Raw genomic sequence first — 16,884 nt, 5'->3', positions numbered from 1 at the left:
CTCATTGCCAATCCTATTTGCCCCATGAGGGGCTTTAAGGTGACTTTGAAGCAAATGCCAGCTTGAGGGCAAATCCTACTGGAAAGTCCAGATTCACTTCGATGGAAAAGGAAGAAATTTCCCAAGGATGGAGCTGAAACTGATTGAATTAATCTGACTTTGAGAAGCAAGGAATAAATTGTAATCACTGAGCGTCCTTAAAACAATTATTATATTTTGAATTCTTTGTCAGGCAATTCATAGATTTCTATTTCTTTGGGGTCAGTTACTAGAAAATTATTGTGATTCTTTGATGATATCATGTTCCCTTGATTTTTCATGCTCTTTGCTTGAAGTCTTACATTGCTGTTTTCACTTTTGAAGAAGCAGTCACCTCTAGGCTTTAGTGACTGGCTTTAGCAGAGAGATACCTTCACTTGATAGCCCAGCCAGAGATTCTGAGGCTTTTTCAGACCTTTTCTATGGGTGTGCCTGCTCCACACTTTTTGTTCCTTCTTGGGGAAGTTCCTAAGAGTGTACACCTTCTCTCAGTCCTGCAAAGCCTGGCTAGGTGTTGAAAGTGTCCCATTTGTTTTCCCTGACGAAGTGTTCTGAAACGCTCAAGCCTGTGAGTCTTCATCTAATCTTGCAGAATTAGACTGGCTTTCTGTGCTTGCTTGCTAGTCACCTGCAAGTACTTGTTCTCACTGTCCACAGAAGACGGCTATGCGAGGAGGGGGGCAGTTAGGCGTTGGGGGTGCATGTGAGGCATCCATCATTTCTCGTGAAGGAACTTTCTGACAAGAGTCTGTGAAGCAGTAAGTAGGCGGAACCATGAAGCAGTTAGTAGAATCCCTTTGCTGAATTCCGAGCCCTGGCTGCTGTACTCTCAACTTCTCCCAACACTCAAGGTTGCAGATCCCCTCAGTAATCTGGGTGAAGTGAGAAAGAAGCAGGTCTCTTGGGTAGCATCCTGCCCGGCTGGGGGACCCGGGCACTCACTCACATGCTCTGTCTTCCCTGTGAAAGAAGTCATGGCTGTGGGGGTCTTTCCTGGCACCGAGCCTGAGGAGAAGAGTGATGTGGGCAAAGTGAATCTGCTCCTCTTACCATCTTCAATGAATCTATTCCTGGATTCTTCTGCTTCAGTGGCATGCTGGGGTTTCTCTGCTGGACTCCTGGACTCCCACAAGGGTGCTCTTATCCGTGGATGAGTGACTATAAAAGTTGATGTACTGTGGGGGGATGAAGGCAGAGAACTCCTATTCTGCCATCTTGCTGATGTCACTTCAATTATATTTCTATGTACCAGTAAAGAACAATTGGAAATCGAAACAAGAAAATAAGACTATGTACAGCATCAAAATATAAACTACTTAGGAAAAATTTAACAAAATATGGGCAAAATGTGCATGCTGAAAACTAGAAAGTATTTATGGAAACATTAAAGAAGACTTAAATAAATGGAGAGATGTATGGTACTCATGGATCAGAAGATTCCACATTGTTAAAAATATCAATTTTCCCCTACTGTGGTCAGCCTGCAGATGCACAATGGATCCCCTGCCCCATCCAAAATTTGGATGTCAAAACTGATGATGCCACACATGCACCAAAAGGGTGTGAGATTATTATTCACATAACACGGCTTCCTGGGGAGAACAAGGCAGCCTCCCAAACGAGTGTAAAATGGCTCGAAAGAATGGGCTTAGGGTTTTATGGAGTTTAGAGGGTGGGGCTGGTGTGAGAGTTCTTTCCACGGGCTGGGGTTTCATGCTTTTAACTTCCTGCTGGTACCAAAGAAAAAAGCACCTAGGCTTTCTGGTCAGCTCATCCAGATGTGGGGAAGAGAGGTAAGGGACAGTGGAGGGGCTTCATAGCTGTCAATCATCAAACATCAAAAATGGAGTCAGACACTTTGTTAGATTCCCAATTTGATCCATAGACTTCATACTACCCAATTAAAAACCCTCTTTATCCCTGATAATTTTTTTTTCTGAAGTCTGTTTTGCTTGATTTTAGCTTTATGATGTATCCTTAATCTCAGTGATGCTTGTCTGCCCTGGCTAAAGGATGAACCACAGTCTTTAATTCACAAAACTTGAAAAACAGCCTTCTTAATGCACTTTAAAACACTTGGTTTCTGAGCCAAGACCAATTAATTAGGTCTTCTTTATTGCTTATTTTAAAAATAATTCAGTACTTTATTTGACACATATTATGTAATAATACATACAATGAGGGTTAGCAACATTTATTGATCATTTTAAAAATTAGATTACTAACACATTTTGGCCACATAATAGTAGAATACTCCTGGTGATAATGATGCCTTATCACTAGAATCCAAGAACAGATGATAACCAATTTCTCCAGAGTTATATGATTGGCAGAGATATAAAATAATGATAAAAATCAACATTAATACAACCCTGGGAACCATTATTTTTTATCAATTTTAATTCATGTACCCAAAATAGTTTAATTTTCTTAATTAAATAAGCACTAAAATTAAAATAATGGAAAATAAGAGGGGACTAAATCTCCCTAAGTGATGGAGCACTCATCACTCTTTTACTTTTTTACCCCACCGAAAAACAAAAACAAACAAACAAACAAACAGAAAAAACCTGTCCACCCAGGAGCTAATCCATTTTCCACACTCATTATCATTTAGATGAGTCTTTTGTAAGACAAAGATGGCGGCATAGTTTTTTTCAGTGTCTGAGAACGCCTTTCTTGTTTGGATTGTACAAATAAAGAGGACCCTCTGGATCTAATTAAGAGATTTTCACCTGCCATCATTCATTCATTCAGTTCACAAACATTTATGGAACACGTGCAATGTGCGTGGCATAATGTTAAATAGCGTATTACACCAGGAGTTATGCCACAATGGGTCAATCATAAAACTACATTCTTAATTAATCTTGTGATTTTTAATGATTTAATTCTCTCATTCAACAGGGCCTTATTAACGACCAAGTGCTAGGCTAGGCACTGGTGCTGACAAAATGAACTCACAATCTCTGCTTTCACATACTCATAATCTAATGGGGGAGGCAGATACATAAACAAGCAATTACTGCTCAGCTGAGGTCCCACCATAAAGGTTTGTAATGGTGTAATGGAGCCTGTGTGTGTGTGTGTGTGTGTGTGCGTGCAAGTGTGTGTTTGTGTGCGTGTATAACTAGAGGGAAGTAGGAGGAGAAGACTCAGAGAAGGTTTCCCTGAGGAGGTGAAACTTGAGCTGAGTCTTGAAGGACAAATAAGAGCTTCCCAGGAGAGGTAGGGGAGGATATTGCAGGCAAAGGTAAGAGCCTCGGGAAACAGTTGTAGGAGGGCAGGCATCCCTGGGGAACTGCAGTCAGATGAGGATGGGTGGATGTGGGACTACCTGGTGATGAGGCTGAAGAGAGATGGAACAAGAGGATCATGTTGAGTGTTATTTAGGCTGAGCCATAATGAACTTGTCAATATTAGACTATTTTGACTTAAAAAACAGTAATTTGATACAGTTTAAATGACATGATAAGGATGAATAAGCATTAGTAAATAACTACATGAATGGAACCTACTACTGTTGCTGTTTTTGTTATTTGCATTTCCCACTTCTTCACACCCTGATTAGAACTGACTTCTCCAAAATATTTGCAAATGATGTGACCGACAGGGCTTAATTTCCAAAATATACAAACAGCTCATACAACTCAATAACAAAAAACCAAATAACCCAATCAAAAAATGGGCAGAAGACCTAAATAGACATTCCTCCAAAGAAGACATACAGATGGCCAACAGGCACATGAAAAGATGCTCAACATCACTATCAGAGAAATGCAATCAAAACTCCAATGAAGTATCACACCAGTCAGATGGCTAACATTAAAAAAAGTCTACAAATAACAAATGCTGGAGAGGGTATGGAGAAAATGGAACCCTCCTACACTGTTGGTGGGAATGTAAATTGGTACAACCACTATGGAGAACAGTATGGAGGTTCCTTAAAAAACTAAAAATAGAATTACCATATGATCCAGCAATATCACTCCTAGGCATTTATCCAGAGAAAACTCTAATTTGAAAAGATACATGCACCCCAATGTTCAGAGCAACATTATTTACAATAGCCAAGACATGGAAGCAACCTAAATGTCCATTGACAGATGAATGGATAAAGAAGATGTGGTACATATATACAATGGAATATTACTCAGCCATAAAAAAGAATGAAATAATGCCATTTGTAGCAACATGGATGGACCTAGAGATTATCATACTAAATGAACTAAGTCAGAAAGAGAAAGACCAATATCATATGATATCATTTATATGTGGAATCTAAAAAGAAGATACAAATGAACTTATATACAAAACAAAACGGAAACAGACTCACAGACATAGAAAACAAACTTAAGGTTACCAAAGGGGAAAGGGTCGGGGGAGGATAAATTAGGAGTTTGGGATTAACAGATAGGCACTACTATACATAAACTAGATAAACAACAAGGTCCTACTATACAGAACAGGGAACTATATTCAATAGCCTGTAATAAACCATAATGGAAAAGAATATGAAAAAGAATGTATATACATATATATATATATATATATAAACTGAATCACTTTGCTGTACACCAGAAACTAACACAACATCGTAAATCAACTATACTTCAATAAAAATTTTCAAAAAAAAGATATGACTTCTTAAAAGCAAGACTATTCCCTGCATCTGGGGGGAGAGTATGAGGTTACCTGCAGTTAAGTGGCCTTGTCCACTGAAGTTAGTGAGAGTGGGGCTGGGTAAATGAATTCAGCAGGACTGCAAAGAAGAAAGAGTTTAGATAATAATAAAACTTCTATCATTTACTGAACACCAAAATGTGCCAGCCACTGAGCTAGGTCCTTCACATGCATTATCTCCATCCTCACAACATCACAAGGTGCATCTTTTTACACCCATTTTACATATGAGAACTCTAAGGCTCTGAGAGGCTAGGTACCACTCTTCTAATAAGTGGCAGAGCCAGGGCACATACCTGTGATTTCACCAGACTCTTCCCTTCAAGGAGGCCTAATGAGAGTGACTGCAGGTAGAACTAGAAGTGACCTCACCACCTGCTGCTGTTTAAAAGTTATTTCCCAGAAGAGGAAAGACCAGAAAATGGGTGTAGCACCACTCATCAGTTCAGTGCCAGAAGTTCTCGATTTTTAATTTTAATGTTTTTGGCTTTAGAGAGGTAGGGAGGGAGAAAGAGAAGAGGGTGCAAGAGATGAGGATGAGGGTTTATAAGAAGCAGTTTGGTAACATGGGAAGAAAAGTGAAGACAGGATGCTCTTTCCTCTCCAACCTCCCTGGCAAGCAACCAGCTGGCTCTATAATTTAACTGTTTACTGTAGCAAGGACAAAGAACATTCTGCTTAGCGAAGTCCTTCCCGACAACAGCTAAATACCAGGGGGAAAAAACTGTGTGCACATCATATAATTAAAACATTTTCCTTGATTTATTCTCCTAAAAATGTGCATAGGAAGGAATATACAATCACCAAAATACAACATCACAATCTGAAATACATTACTGAAGGAGTGCTCTCAGCTGGGAAACTTTAGACAGTGTTTTCATCACTTTGGGATGATGGTCCAGTGGAGATGCTGCAGTTCTCTGCAGCCTTGTAATCTTGAAGCCACCCAGCATGCTCTCACAGTGGGAACAATGCCTCAGGAGCCCATGTGGTCCACGAGCACAGCGTCTCATTTATTATCCAAGTGGCCTATTCTAGAAACCATCTTTTGGGTGTGCCTTTTCACTTGTTTCTTCTGTCCCACATGCTGAGAGTGATGACAAGGGTCATTTCTAGTTAATGTTGTGGACAGTGCACTTAAAGTGACCTTTCCAACCGAGAAGCAGCTATTCAGTCTGGATTTTTAAACAGTTTTCTCCAAAAAAAAAAAAAAAAAAAAAGTGGGTGTATTTCCTGAAAAGTCATACTTCTGAATTTAGACTTAGGTGACTGTGGCTCTCTGAGTCTTAGTTATTTTCACAAGAAACATGATGTTGTTAGTGTTTGAAAGAGAAAATAACTCTAGGGTTATTTTGCAGGGGCAAAAGGGAAGCGATTGTCAGCAGGGTGGAATATATATTTAGTCTTTCCAGTGGAAACACGACAATAAATAAACAAATCACTTGGCAGGGTCTCTTCTCTCTTCTAGCAATTGCATGAGCTAGCTGTACTGAACTATAAAATGCTTCCTGAAAACAGTATTTTCTTGATGACTGGACTGATTTTTAAAATTTATAAAATACTGACTTTTCTTTTTCAATTCACCTTTTTCAATTCACCATTTTAGCATCTGAGATACACTCTGGTTGGTAAATGTTCTGAGCAAGGCATTTTGGGCACATCTTCAAAAATCACCAAGGAACTAAAATAGTTGACATATACCAAGTGACCAAAGCACTTAATTCATCTTGATCTGTCTTTTAATTTTTAAGTTACTGACAAAATCTGGCATCTCTTCACATCCAGGGCAATTTGGAGCTTTCTATCTCCCAATCATCAGCTACTGTGTTAGCCACTGAACAACAACAATGTGTTACTGGCCTATGTAGAACGGATCTTAAACAAAAGGCTTCTTTTTGATTGTTTGCATTTTTTCCCTTCCCTCTGGTAACCAAGAGTGAAATGTAATAAAAGCTGATACTTAGCAATGCAGAGTTTTAGAGATGCCAAGTTTAATTAGCCTTTATATGTGATCATGTTGTCTCAAGATGCTTAGGAATAATTTTTTGTTTGTTGACTGTGTCCTTGCTCAGCTCAGACAGGGCAGGGGCCGTGCTGCCAGGATGGAGTGAGGAGAGCAGGCGGGAGGGGATGAGCTCGGGTCTCTTTGCAGTAGTTGTCGAGGTCACGCTGAATTGCAGAGCTCTCACTAACATCCAGCTCAATCTCACATCGTCTTCCTTGGTGCTCATCTGAAAGACCTAGGACTTCGATATTTTAAATTGCCTTTGTCAGTACAATTTATGGCTTTGAGTCTTTGCACAAGGCATGTTTCAACGGCCCCAGGCTCCACTGCACTTAACCTTTATCTACACCCACTGAAGGACCTTGCTAACATGTCCATGGTAGGGCAAAGAGGCCAGCCACTCAGATGATGCCTGTGTGCTGGTCGGGCCTGGCCTGGTTCCTGCACTAACATGCCCCGGAGGCTGGGGAAGGATACAGCTGGCCAGAGGCTCCCGTCCCTCATATACCATCCTCTCCGATGCAGGTGGCTCAGTGACTGCTGTCCAGCCCAAGGGAACGCTGCACACGATCCAGGTGCTCAGCCCAGAGAGAATGTTCCCTATTGAAACCACGTTGGGAACACGGCCCTTCAAAGCCAGTCTCTGTGGGTCCTTCTGTTATTTGGAAAAGACCATGTCAAATGTCTAACAAAAGTGTTTAAATAGTCCCTCTCCCTTTTCATGATTTGTGTAGGAAAAGAGGGTTAAATCTGGTGTCTGTCCTTGGCAGAGAAAACTTACATATTCCAGCACTATCATTTATTCTTATAGAACATGTATAGAATATATAGGTGGATACAGATAAGCAATGTTTGAAAATTTAGTTAAAAGTAACAAAATAGGGCATTCTTTGATTTGAAACCCCATTGACTAGAAAAATGGTCTGTATTTTAAGGAAGAATTTGGCTTGGCAAAGTATGGGCAAAATGTACATAGTGAAGACATTTCTAACAACAGTGTTGCCTAAAATTCATGAGAACCTAAAAGAAAACAGAATTCCTTCTCTTTAACCTGTGTCATTTTCAGTGTATGGCTTAAATGGCAAAACACAAATTGAACTTGAATATCATTTTAAGTTAAAAAATTTAATTAGAGAGAAATGAATTTTTCTCATGTTAACTTTAATTATGCACTTATTTAATCTTAAACAGTTTGATACTTACTTGGGTCTTCTTCCTTTTGAAAATTACTTTTGAAAACAAATATAACAGTTACAGATTCAATTATTTAAAGATACTATTTTCTGTAATATGATAAATGTTTACCTCAGCTTGCTAAACTAAAGGCTGTAATCCCAGCCTTCCATTGTGAACTCATTTCTGTATGAGATTCATTAAAAATTTTATGACTGTGTAGATCACACAATGGAATAACAGGGTTAATAACTAGATACTGTAGCTGCAGGATTTGCAACCTACTCTCATGAAGCTAACTGCCCCAGGGCCAGCGGCTGCTCATTTATTTCACCATATTTAAATCAATTGCTAAGGCAGTCAGACAATAAATTGCGTGCCCATCTCTGGTAATAAAACTGGCATCTCAAACAGCAGAGGCTTGTACAAAGATTTAATAGCTCCTCCTTTCGGGATGGATTCTTCTTTGTACCATTTTTTCAGGGAAGGTGCCTAGATGTAAAGTAACATTCTTTTTCTGCCTTCTTGTTAAATTCTCTGATTTACCACCGTATAGTTGAGTCCAACTTTTTCAGTTTCTGTAAAGCTCCCACTTACTGCTTGAGGGGAATTCTTTTGTCTGGGCAGCAGAACAAGATAACTGACTTAATCTTCCTAGTAACACGTGAGTCGCCATGTATCATTTTAATCTGCAAAACACTAGGGCTGAGTAGTGTCACATGCTGATTTTACTTTTCTATGAAAAAGTGACTCCCTGGTTCAATGATGGATTGCTTGTTCCCTTTAAACAACAGTCAAGATGGTGAATGCCCTGGGGTGATAGACAGAGTGTGCAATGGGAATGGGGGCCAATCTGATGGCCCGGTTCAAGTTCACCTGACAAAGCTGGAGCAGTCTGCAAGCAGCATTTGAGAAAGGATTATTCACACTGGCATTATAGTTTTGAATGCATTTTTCTCCTTGTGCAGCTGCAAAGCTCCCTCACACTGAAGGTTTATGCACCATAATAAAGAGATTTATTTTTTTTTCTCTCACTCTCTCTTGCTTCTTACACTTTACACCTAGTTTCTACTGAACTGTTCAGGCAGAGGACATCTGTATAACCAAACTGCACAGAACAAGCATCATCCTCAAAACAATAGCAGTGCTGAAAGACAGTAACAAAAGCCTGACATTTTTGATGTTTGAAGGGACAGAAATTGTCTCCTTACGTTGAACTCAACTCCTCAAACTTAGCTTTTAAAATATTGTCATTTCACAACTCTACACACAAAAGATTATAATATAAATTAATTATTCAGTTCAGTTTAGAAAAATGATAATGGAATTTTTCTAAAAATTACTTGAAAATTTCCTAATATCAATTTTGCTATGAGAAATTAAAGAATAGGGGGAAGAAGTTAGAAAAAAGTAAACACAATGAAGTAAAATAGTTTTCCTTATGAAAACAGAGGTGGGGCTGAGGGGAATTTTGCTTTTCTTTCCTTCCAACTTTCTCCATCCTTCTGTCCATCCACTTATCTACCCACAACCCACCTTATTGCAGAATGGTTTTCTGAAGGCTGGAGAGCTCAGACATTCTCTACTTCTATAATTAAGACATAAATTGTCATTGCCTCTTGCCTTATTGTAGCAAGAGGTAGTTAGCTAATAAGCACTTACTGAGCATATAAAATACATAGAATTACCACTGATGTGTCATTCATTTACTCACTTACTTAAACAAAAATGAACGAATTACCAACTGTTAAGCAGACACTATAAAATGCAAGTGTGTGGGCTTCCCTGGTGGCGCAGTGGTTGAGAGTCCGCCTGCCGATGCAGGGGACACGGGTTCGTGCCCCGGTCCGGGAAGATCCCACATGCCGCGGAGCGGCTGGGCCCGCGAGCCATGGCCGTTGGGCCTGCGCGTCCGGAGCCTGTGCTCCGCAACGGGAGAGGCCACAACAGTGAGAGGCCCGCATACAGCAAAAAAAAAAAAAAAAAAAAAAAAAAAAAATGCAAGTGTGGGATGGAGGATACAAAGGGGCCCAAGGCTCAGTTTAGGCTAGTGAGATAGACAGTCACCTTCGAGTTGGCCTCCGAGTGATCCCTGCCTCTTGCTATTCATGCCCTTTTGATCTCCTCCCACACGGTACCAGGGTTGGTCTGTGCGGCTAACAGAATATAAAAGTGATGGTATGTCACTTCTGAAGCTAGGTTATAAAAGACGTGACTTCTGTCTCTCTTGCCCTTAGATTTTTTGCTCTGGTTGAGGCCAGCAGCCATGTTGTCATATGGACAGGCCCACGTGGTGAAGAAGTGAGGCCTCTGACCAACAGTCATCAAGGAAGATGCCTCCTGCCAACAGTCACATGAGAAAGCTTGGAAGCAGAACCTTTAGTCCCAGTCAAGCTTTCAGATGACTGCAGTCCCACTGACATTTTGACAGCAACCTTAAGAGAGATTCTGAGTCAGCACTACACAGCAAAGCCAATCCCCAATTACTGATCTGTAGTAACTTTGAGATGGTAGATAATTGTTATTCTCAGCCTCTAAAATTTTGGGGTAATTTGTCATGAAGCAATACATAAATAATACGACAGGTAATTATAATTCACCTATAGTGTAAATAATACGACACAAGGGTATATTAGCTTCCATGATAATTGTGCAGTGATCGTTGCATAGTTATTTAGGGAGATCAAAGGAGGGGTAACTTACCTAGGTTGTGGGAAGGGAGGGAATGAGAACGAAGGGTATCAGGGAGGATTTTCTGAAGGTGGTGTTGGTTGAAGTGAGTCTTCAAGGATGAGAAGATATAGGGGGTAATTATCCCTGTAGGTATAAGCATGAAAACACTCACCAAGTGACAAAGCATCTTTGTACCGGGGTGGAAGGAGGCAGGGTGGACTACAAACTGACACCATAAGCAGTTCGGTGTTCCTAGAGAGTATATTACAAGACTGGGAGTAGCAATGGGCTAAAGGAGAAAGCACTATATGATCGTCCAATAATGTGGAATTTCTACTGAAAAAGAGAACCGTTTGAATTTCTTATTAAATACTACTTTTTGGTATAAGTAATACATGCTTATTGCAGAAAACTTGGAAAATATAGATAATAAAGAAGAAAATAAAATTCCCTACCACCAATACACTAGCCAGGGAAAAACACAATGCACATTTCCATATATTGTCTATATATTATTTTTTCTATTTACATATATATACTGAGATTGTGATCAATACTATAAATGCTAGTTCAGAGATAACTTTTTTTTACTTTGAAGTTTGTATATCATTAAGTATTTCTGGAAATATACAATTTCAATGGATGAATAATATTTAGGCATATGGATAAATTATAACTATTTCCCTGCTCTTGAAAAATTATTTTTTTACTATTATAAGTAAAGTTATAACAGACATGCTTGTATATAAACATTTGTTCACATTTCTGATTATTTCCTCATTAGAGATTTGTAGAAGTACAATGATTGGGTCCAGGAATGGACATTATAGGGCTTCCCTGGTGGCGCAGTGGTTGAGAGTCTGCCTGCCGATGCAGGGGACACGGGTTCGTGCCCCGGTCCGGGAAGATCCCACATGCCGTGGAGCGGCTGGGCCCGTGAGCCATGGCCACTGAGCCTGCACGTCAGGAGCCTGTGCTCCGCAATGGGAGAGGCCACAACAGTGAGAGGCCCGTGTACCGAAAAAAAAAAAAAAAAAAAGAATGGACATTATAGATTGTCAAAGTTCTTTCCGTAAAGGCTGTCATAGTTTACATTCCCTTCATCAGTTATAAGAGAGTTTCTTCCAACCTTTCCAGAATTATTACCTTTTAACACATTTGCGATTTGATGACTGAAAATAGTGTTTCCTTTTTTTGTGAATTCACTATTTATACTCTTTGTCTATTTTTTCCTCCCTGTTTGTTAGTGTTTTATGATAGAATTTAAAGCAAGTTAATGACATGATAAGGTTTGTATTTAAGAGAGATCGCCAGTGTCTCGGAGGATAATGTGGGGCAAAACTGGAGTCACAGATCACGCAGACCTCAATTAAGGTTCTGGTCATAGGGACAGAGAAAGAAATGAATTCAAGAAGAGCTAGAGAAGGACTCACAGAGAGTTTCCTCACATTATTACCTACATCCCTATTCACGCCCGTGTGCATTGCACTCAGGGCTCTGCCTTCTCACCTGTCACCATGGGTAAACTATGCATGCTTTGGTCTAAAGCCATTCCCTCCATTTGTATAATGATTCCATCCCTCTCACCTACTCAATGGCACTGCACCAACAATTCTTTATTCTGTTTCTCCTGTATCATTTCTTCAATCTTTTCTGTAACTCTCCCATCCATATGCTGTAATTTCTCCCATTTACAAAAAAGAATCTGTATCTCTCCTGATTCCACTTTCCCCACTACCTACCACACCATTCCTTTGTTCCCTATCACAGCAAAACACACAGAGGGTTCTATTTGTTCTTCCTCCAATTCTTTTCCTCTCTTCTCTCTTAAACCCTTTTGTGTGGATACACTCTAAGGTAAACCCCAGCGAATCACACCCTTGTATAACTCCTTCCCCTTGAATGTGGGTGTAAGTTGTGAGTGGCTTCTATCCATCAGAAGAGACTCTTAATTAGGTTATGTTACATAAAACTCCCTCTTAACCTACTGGAAAGGAAAGAGATGCTCTCCTGCTGGTCTTGAAGAAGCTTAGATGGTGAGAGGCACTGTGAAAGGGCCCCTTGGCAGGAAGCTGCAGGTGGCCACTGGGAGGTGAGCGTGGCCCTCTGCCAACAGCCTACAAAGAAATGTGGGCCTCAGCCCTGCAACTGTGAGGAGATGATTCTGCAACAACCTGGTGAGCTTGGCAGTGCATTCTCCCCTTGTTAAGCCTCCAGATGAGAACACAGTTGGCCGACACCTTGATCGCAGCCCAGGGAGACACCGAGCAGAGGACCAGCTAAGCTGTGCCCAGACTTCTGACCCATGGTGACTGTGACATGATAAATGAGTGTTGCTTTGAGCTGCTAAGTGTGTGGTAATTAATTAGGCAGCAATAGAAAACTAACACACCTTTCCAGGCAAGTTTTCAACCCCAGTATGAAACTATACTGCCCATATCAAGGTCAGCAGGGAACTCCACATCACTAACTTCAACAATGTAGTTCATAATCCTCATCTTACCTATTAGCAGCATCTGACACTATTGATCATGCCCTCCTTGATTCATTTTCTTCACCTGATTGAGAAGATTTCCTCTCCCTCATTCTCTTTTTCTCCTTTTAGAACTCCAGCTAGTGATGTTAGGCCTTCTCCTTCTTTCCTCCAAATCTCTTAGTCTCTCTTTTATATTTTCTATCCCTTTATCTTTCTGCTGCACTTTGGTTAATTTCTTCACATTTCCCTTCCATTTTAATAATGCTTACTTGAACTATGCCTAGTCAGCTATTTAACCTTTCTATTAAATTATAAATATCAGTGACTGTATTTTTCACTTTTGAGAAAGTCTGTGGCTATTTTAAACCCAGCTGGTCTTTTCCTGTTTTTATACAAAGCTTAAAAGTATTTCAGAAAACTAATACTGGATATTTATTGTTACTTTTATACAAAATATAAGTGTATCACATTAAATAAATGAGTAACAACATTAAGGGGAATGAGAATCAACAGTTTCTGGGCAGCAATTGCTTCTTGTGGGGAGGAGGAGGTAGAGATCAGGGATGGATCTACTCAAGGATTCAACAGTAGTATTACATTTATTTCTTAAGCCAGATATATGGGTGTTGGTGTAAATAAATAACAATTTAAAGAGATTTTAAAAATGTAATTTTCTGCAAATTCCTCTCAACAGTTCTATTTCTGCCTTTTGAAATAGAGAGATATGTATTGTTTCAAAATCTTTATTCCTTTCAAATTCCTGACTTTGCTAGTCTCATCTCACTTAGCAGGTATCCTATCTTTTTCACTTCACAAAGAAAAATGTGTTCTGACATATGCTTTCTAATAACTTCTTTCTCTATTACCTTCAATTTCCAGTTTCTCCACCCATTATTACCCCTTTATCTTTTGTTAGTAGAGATATCAATATTTCTCTGTAATATGTTACCAACAAACCATGTGTAACAAAGTGTGTAAACATCCCGACCTTTTTTTTTTCTGCTTTCATCTTCTACAACAAGGGTTGACAAAGTTTTTTGGTAAAGGGCCAGACAGTAAATATTTTTGACTTTGCAGGACTAATAGTCTCTGACACAACTGTTCCACTCTGCCACTGTAACACAGAATCAGCCGGAGACAATACATAACTGGATGAGTGTGACTGTGCTGCAGTAAAACTTTATTTACAAAAACAGACGGCGGCAGGATTTGACCCATGGGCCAGTTTGCTGATCCCTGTTCTACAACATCCAGAAGGTCACTCTGTCAGTTAATGGCTTCTTTTTGCTGCTAGCAATCTCTTTTCACTGTCCTCAGTCTCTCACCCAATACATAATTCTATTTCTTCTAGATTTTTCTGCAGGATTTTACATTGTCGAACACTCCTTATATTCATTTCTGATTAGTTTGTTTGATGTAAATATTGGTTTTCATCATCTCTATCTATCCAGTCCTTTGGAGTTTTCTTGGTATTTTTTCCTTTATACGATCTTACATTTAAAGAACATTTTTGGAGATTTAAAAATATATACAAAAGGAGAAAGACTAGTGTAATGAATTCTTATGTACCCTTCTCCTTGCTTCAAGACTATCAAGAAAAAGCCAAGCATCTTTCACTTTTTTTTTTTGGCTTTAGTATTTTTAAAAGACGTCACTACATTAATTTTATCTAACACTCAATACACATTAAAAATCCCTAATTGTCCCCAAAATGTTATTTTATTATTGATTTACTGTCCCACTTTCAGTGTTGATTGATTGAGGTGTAGAGTCACCTCATTATAACGAGACACTTCTATCACCAGGAAATTCCAAGGGATTTAGGAGCTCTGTGCCAGGAACCAGGGACAGAGACAATATATATGTCTTCTGATTTTTCCAAATGGTGGATAGGGTTGGTATAGTGAGCTAATTTGCATATTCCCTTTCTCAAATGGAAAACTTTAAGTGCTTCACTATTAATTATGATATTCCTTTAAAAAAAAGTTAAAATACCCTTTATCTGATTCAGAACCTTTTCCTTTATGCCTAGTTTGCAAAGAGCTTTTTTTAACCACAAACTGATTTGTCTGCATCTTCGAGATTATGATTTTCCTCCTTTATTTTGTTCATAAGATAAATTAAAAAGTTTTCTTTAATAAACTTTTGTTAGTTTGGGTTTTTCAAGAAGCCAATGCCAAGAAGGGATTAGACATATAAGGTATTGATTGGGAAAAATGACTGTAAAGGATCGATGGGAGGGAACAGGAGTATGCAGGGAGACCATGATGGAGGTCTGGCACTGTGAAAGGAGAGGGCAAACAGAGGAGGACTGGGCAGGAAAAGTCTCAACAGAGACCACAGCAGAGTTCTAAGAAGGTTCTGGTCAGGCCAATGGGAAGATCTTGTGCATAGTCACCCGTTAGAAGTATTTTGAGCCTGGCATCCTTGCTTTACTTAGTCACTGGCTGAGAGTACACTGGGGGAGCATGACTTCAACTGGGAACACAGTGGTGGATCGAGATGGGTGCAAGCTGGGGGTGTCAGTCAACTATACTCCCCATATCAGGAGATCTGAATGGTTCTCACCTGCTCCATTTGCAATTATGAAAAGATGTGTGCAATAAACTCAAACTGAGAAAGGTGTAACTATTTAGAATTCAGAATCTGCACGTATGTAGGCCTGAGTCACATCACTAGGTAAGGCACTCAGATTTGCTGAGGTAATAGTTAAGGGAAATTTATAGAGTGAATAGTGGAGGAGGGAGTGTGTACCAGTTGCAGCCCCAAAGACTAACTGCAGTAAGGGAATAGCTCACCAATCTTCTTTCTGTAAACTTCTTTCGGTGAGATCATGGAGGCGCTGATCCCCAAACCTGTGTGAAGCACCAGATCTGTGTGGTGCAAGGGCAGACTGTGGTGGCCATCAAAACGCACCGTCTTCCCTCAGACCTCTCACAAGTGTAAATGCACTAGAAGAAAATATGGGAGGGTTAAAAATAACAAAACCCAGAGTAGGGAAGATCTACGGAAGACATATAACCTAGAAGCCGTAAGATAAAAGACTGATGAATTCAAGTGTATAAAACAAATTCTGCATGGAAAAAAGGTTCATACAAAGTCAAAAGACAAACAAAAAAATTGGAACGCATATCACAAAGGCCTGAATTCTTTAATATATAAATAAAGAACTCCAAAATCAATAAGAAAAACACCAATAGTATCAGTCTTGATGGACAGTGACAAAAGCTCCAAAATTTCCATGGCTTAAGCCAGAAAAGTTTATTTCTCATATGTGTTTTCTGTCCATCGTGGGTCAGTGGGGCTTTTTCCTGTGATTTCCTCATTGCAGGACTTATGCTGATGAGCAGCTATCTCCTGGTGTACTCTTGGTAATTGCGCAGAGGGAAAGAGACTCTGCCCTGGTGTTGCCCTGGCAATTTAATATGGGCCTGAAAGTGATACTCATCAACTCCTCTCACAAATCATTGGCTGGAACCAGTCCCATGTTCCCACCTAAACCCAAGGGACCAGGCTGTGCCATAATTGGTGTCCCTGGAAGGAGGGGAGAGCCTGGCATTGGTGAGCAGCACTAAGCAGTCATTATCACTCTAGATAGTCTATGAGTTATTTGGTTTCTCAATTGAAGGTCTTGTCAAAGAAAGACGATGGCATATTTCATTACATTCCACATGCTGGTTATTAAAGAAGTAAAAAATTCCTCTCTTTCCAAAATTGGTAGTGACATCTTTCTGATCAACAGAGTGAATCTGGGGGTCTGTGAGGTAGATGAGCCCTTTTCCATTACCAGTCACCCAACCTAAAAGAGAAATACATATGTCTGAGAATTAAATCC

General features: G+C 39.7%; 1 protein-coding gene across 11 annotated transcripts in view; it reads right to left on the bottom strand.

The window, feature by feature from the left end:
* Window positions 1-16,181: 16,181 nt before the first annotated feature.
* The window catches only part of ALPK1 (alpha kinase 1), a 134,428-nt gene continuing 133,725 nt past the window's right edge, over window positions 16,182-16,884 (bottom strand). For all 11 annotated transcript variants that reach the window (XM_081244197.1, XM_081244191.1, XM_081244195.1 and 8 more), the window contains one exon: window positions 16,182-16,848. In XM_081244197.1, coding sequence (XP_081100323.1) covers window positions 16,649-16,848 — 200 coding nt within the window. In that variant the 3' untranslated portion in view covers window positions 16,182-16,648. The remainder of the gene's footprint in view (window positions 16,849-16,884) is intronic.

Source organism: Mesoplodon bidens (genome assembly GCF_964165515.1).
Source record: "Mesoplodon bidens genome assembly, chromosome: 1".
Taxonomy (NCBI): Eukaryota; Metazoa; Chordata; class Mammalia; order Artiodactyla; family Ziphiidae; genus Mesoplodon; species Mesoplodon bidens.
This window is presented reverse-complemented; position numbering and strand designations above follow the sequence as displayed.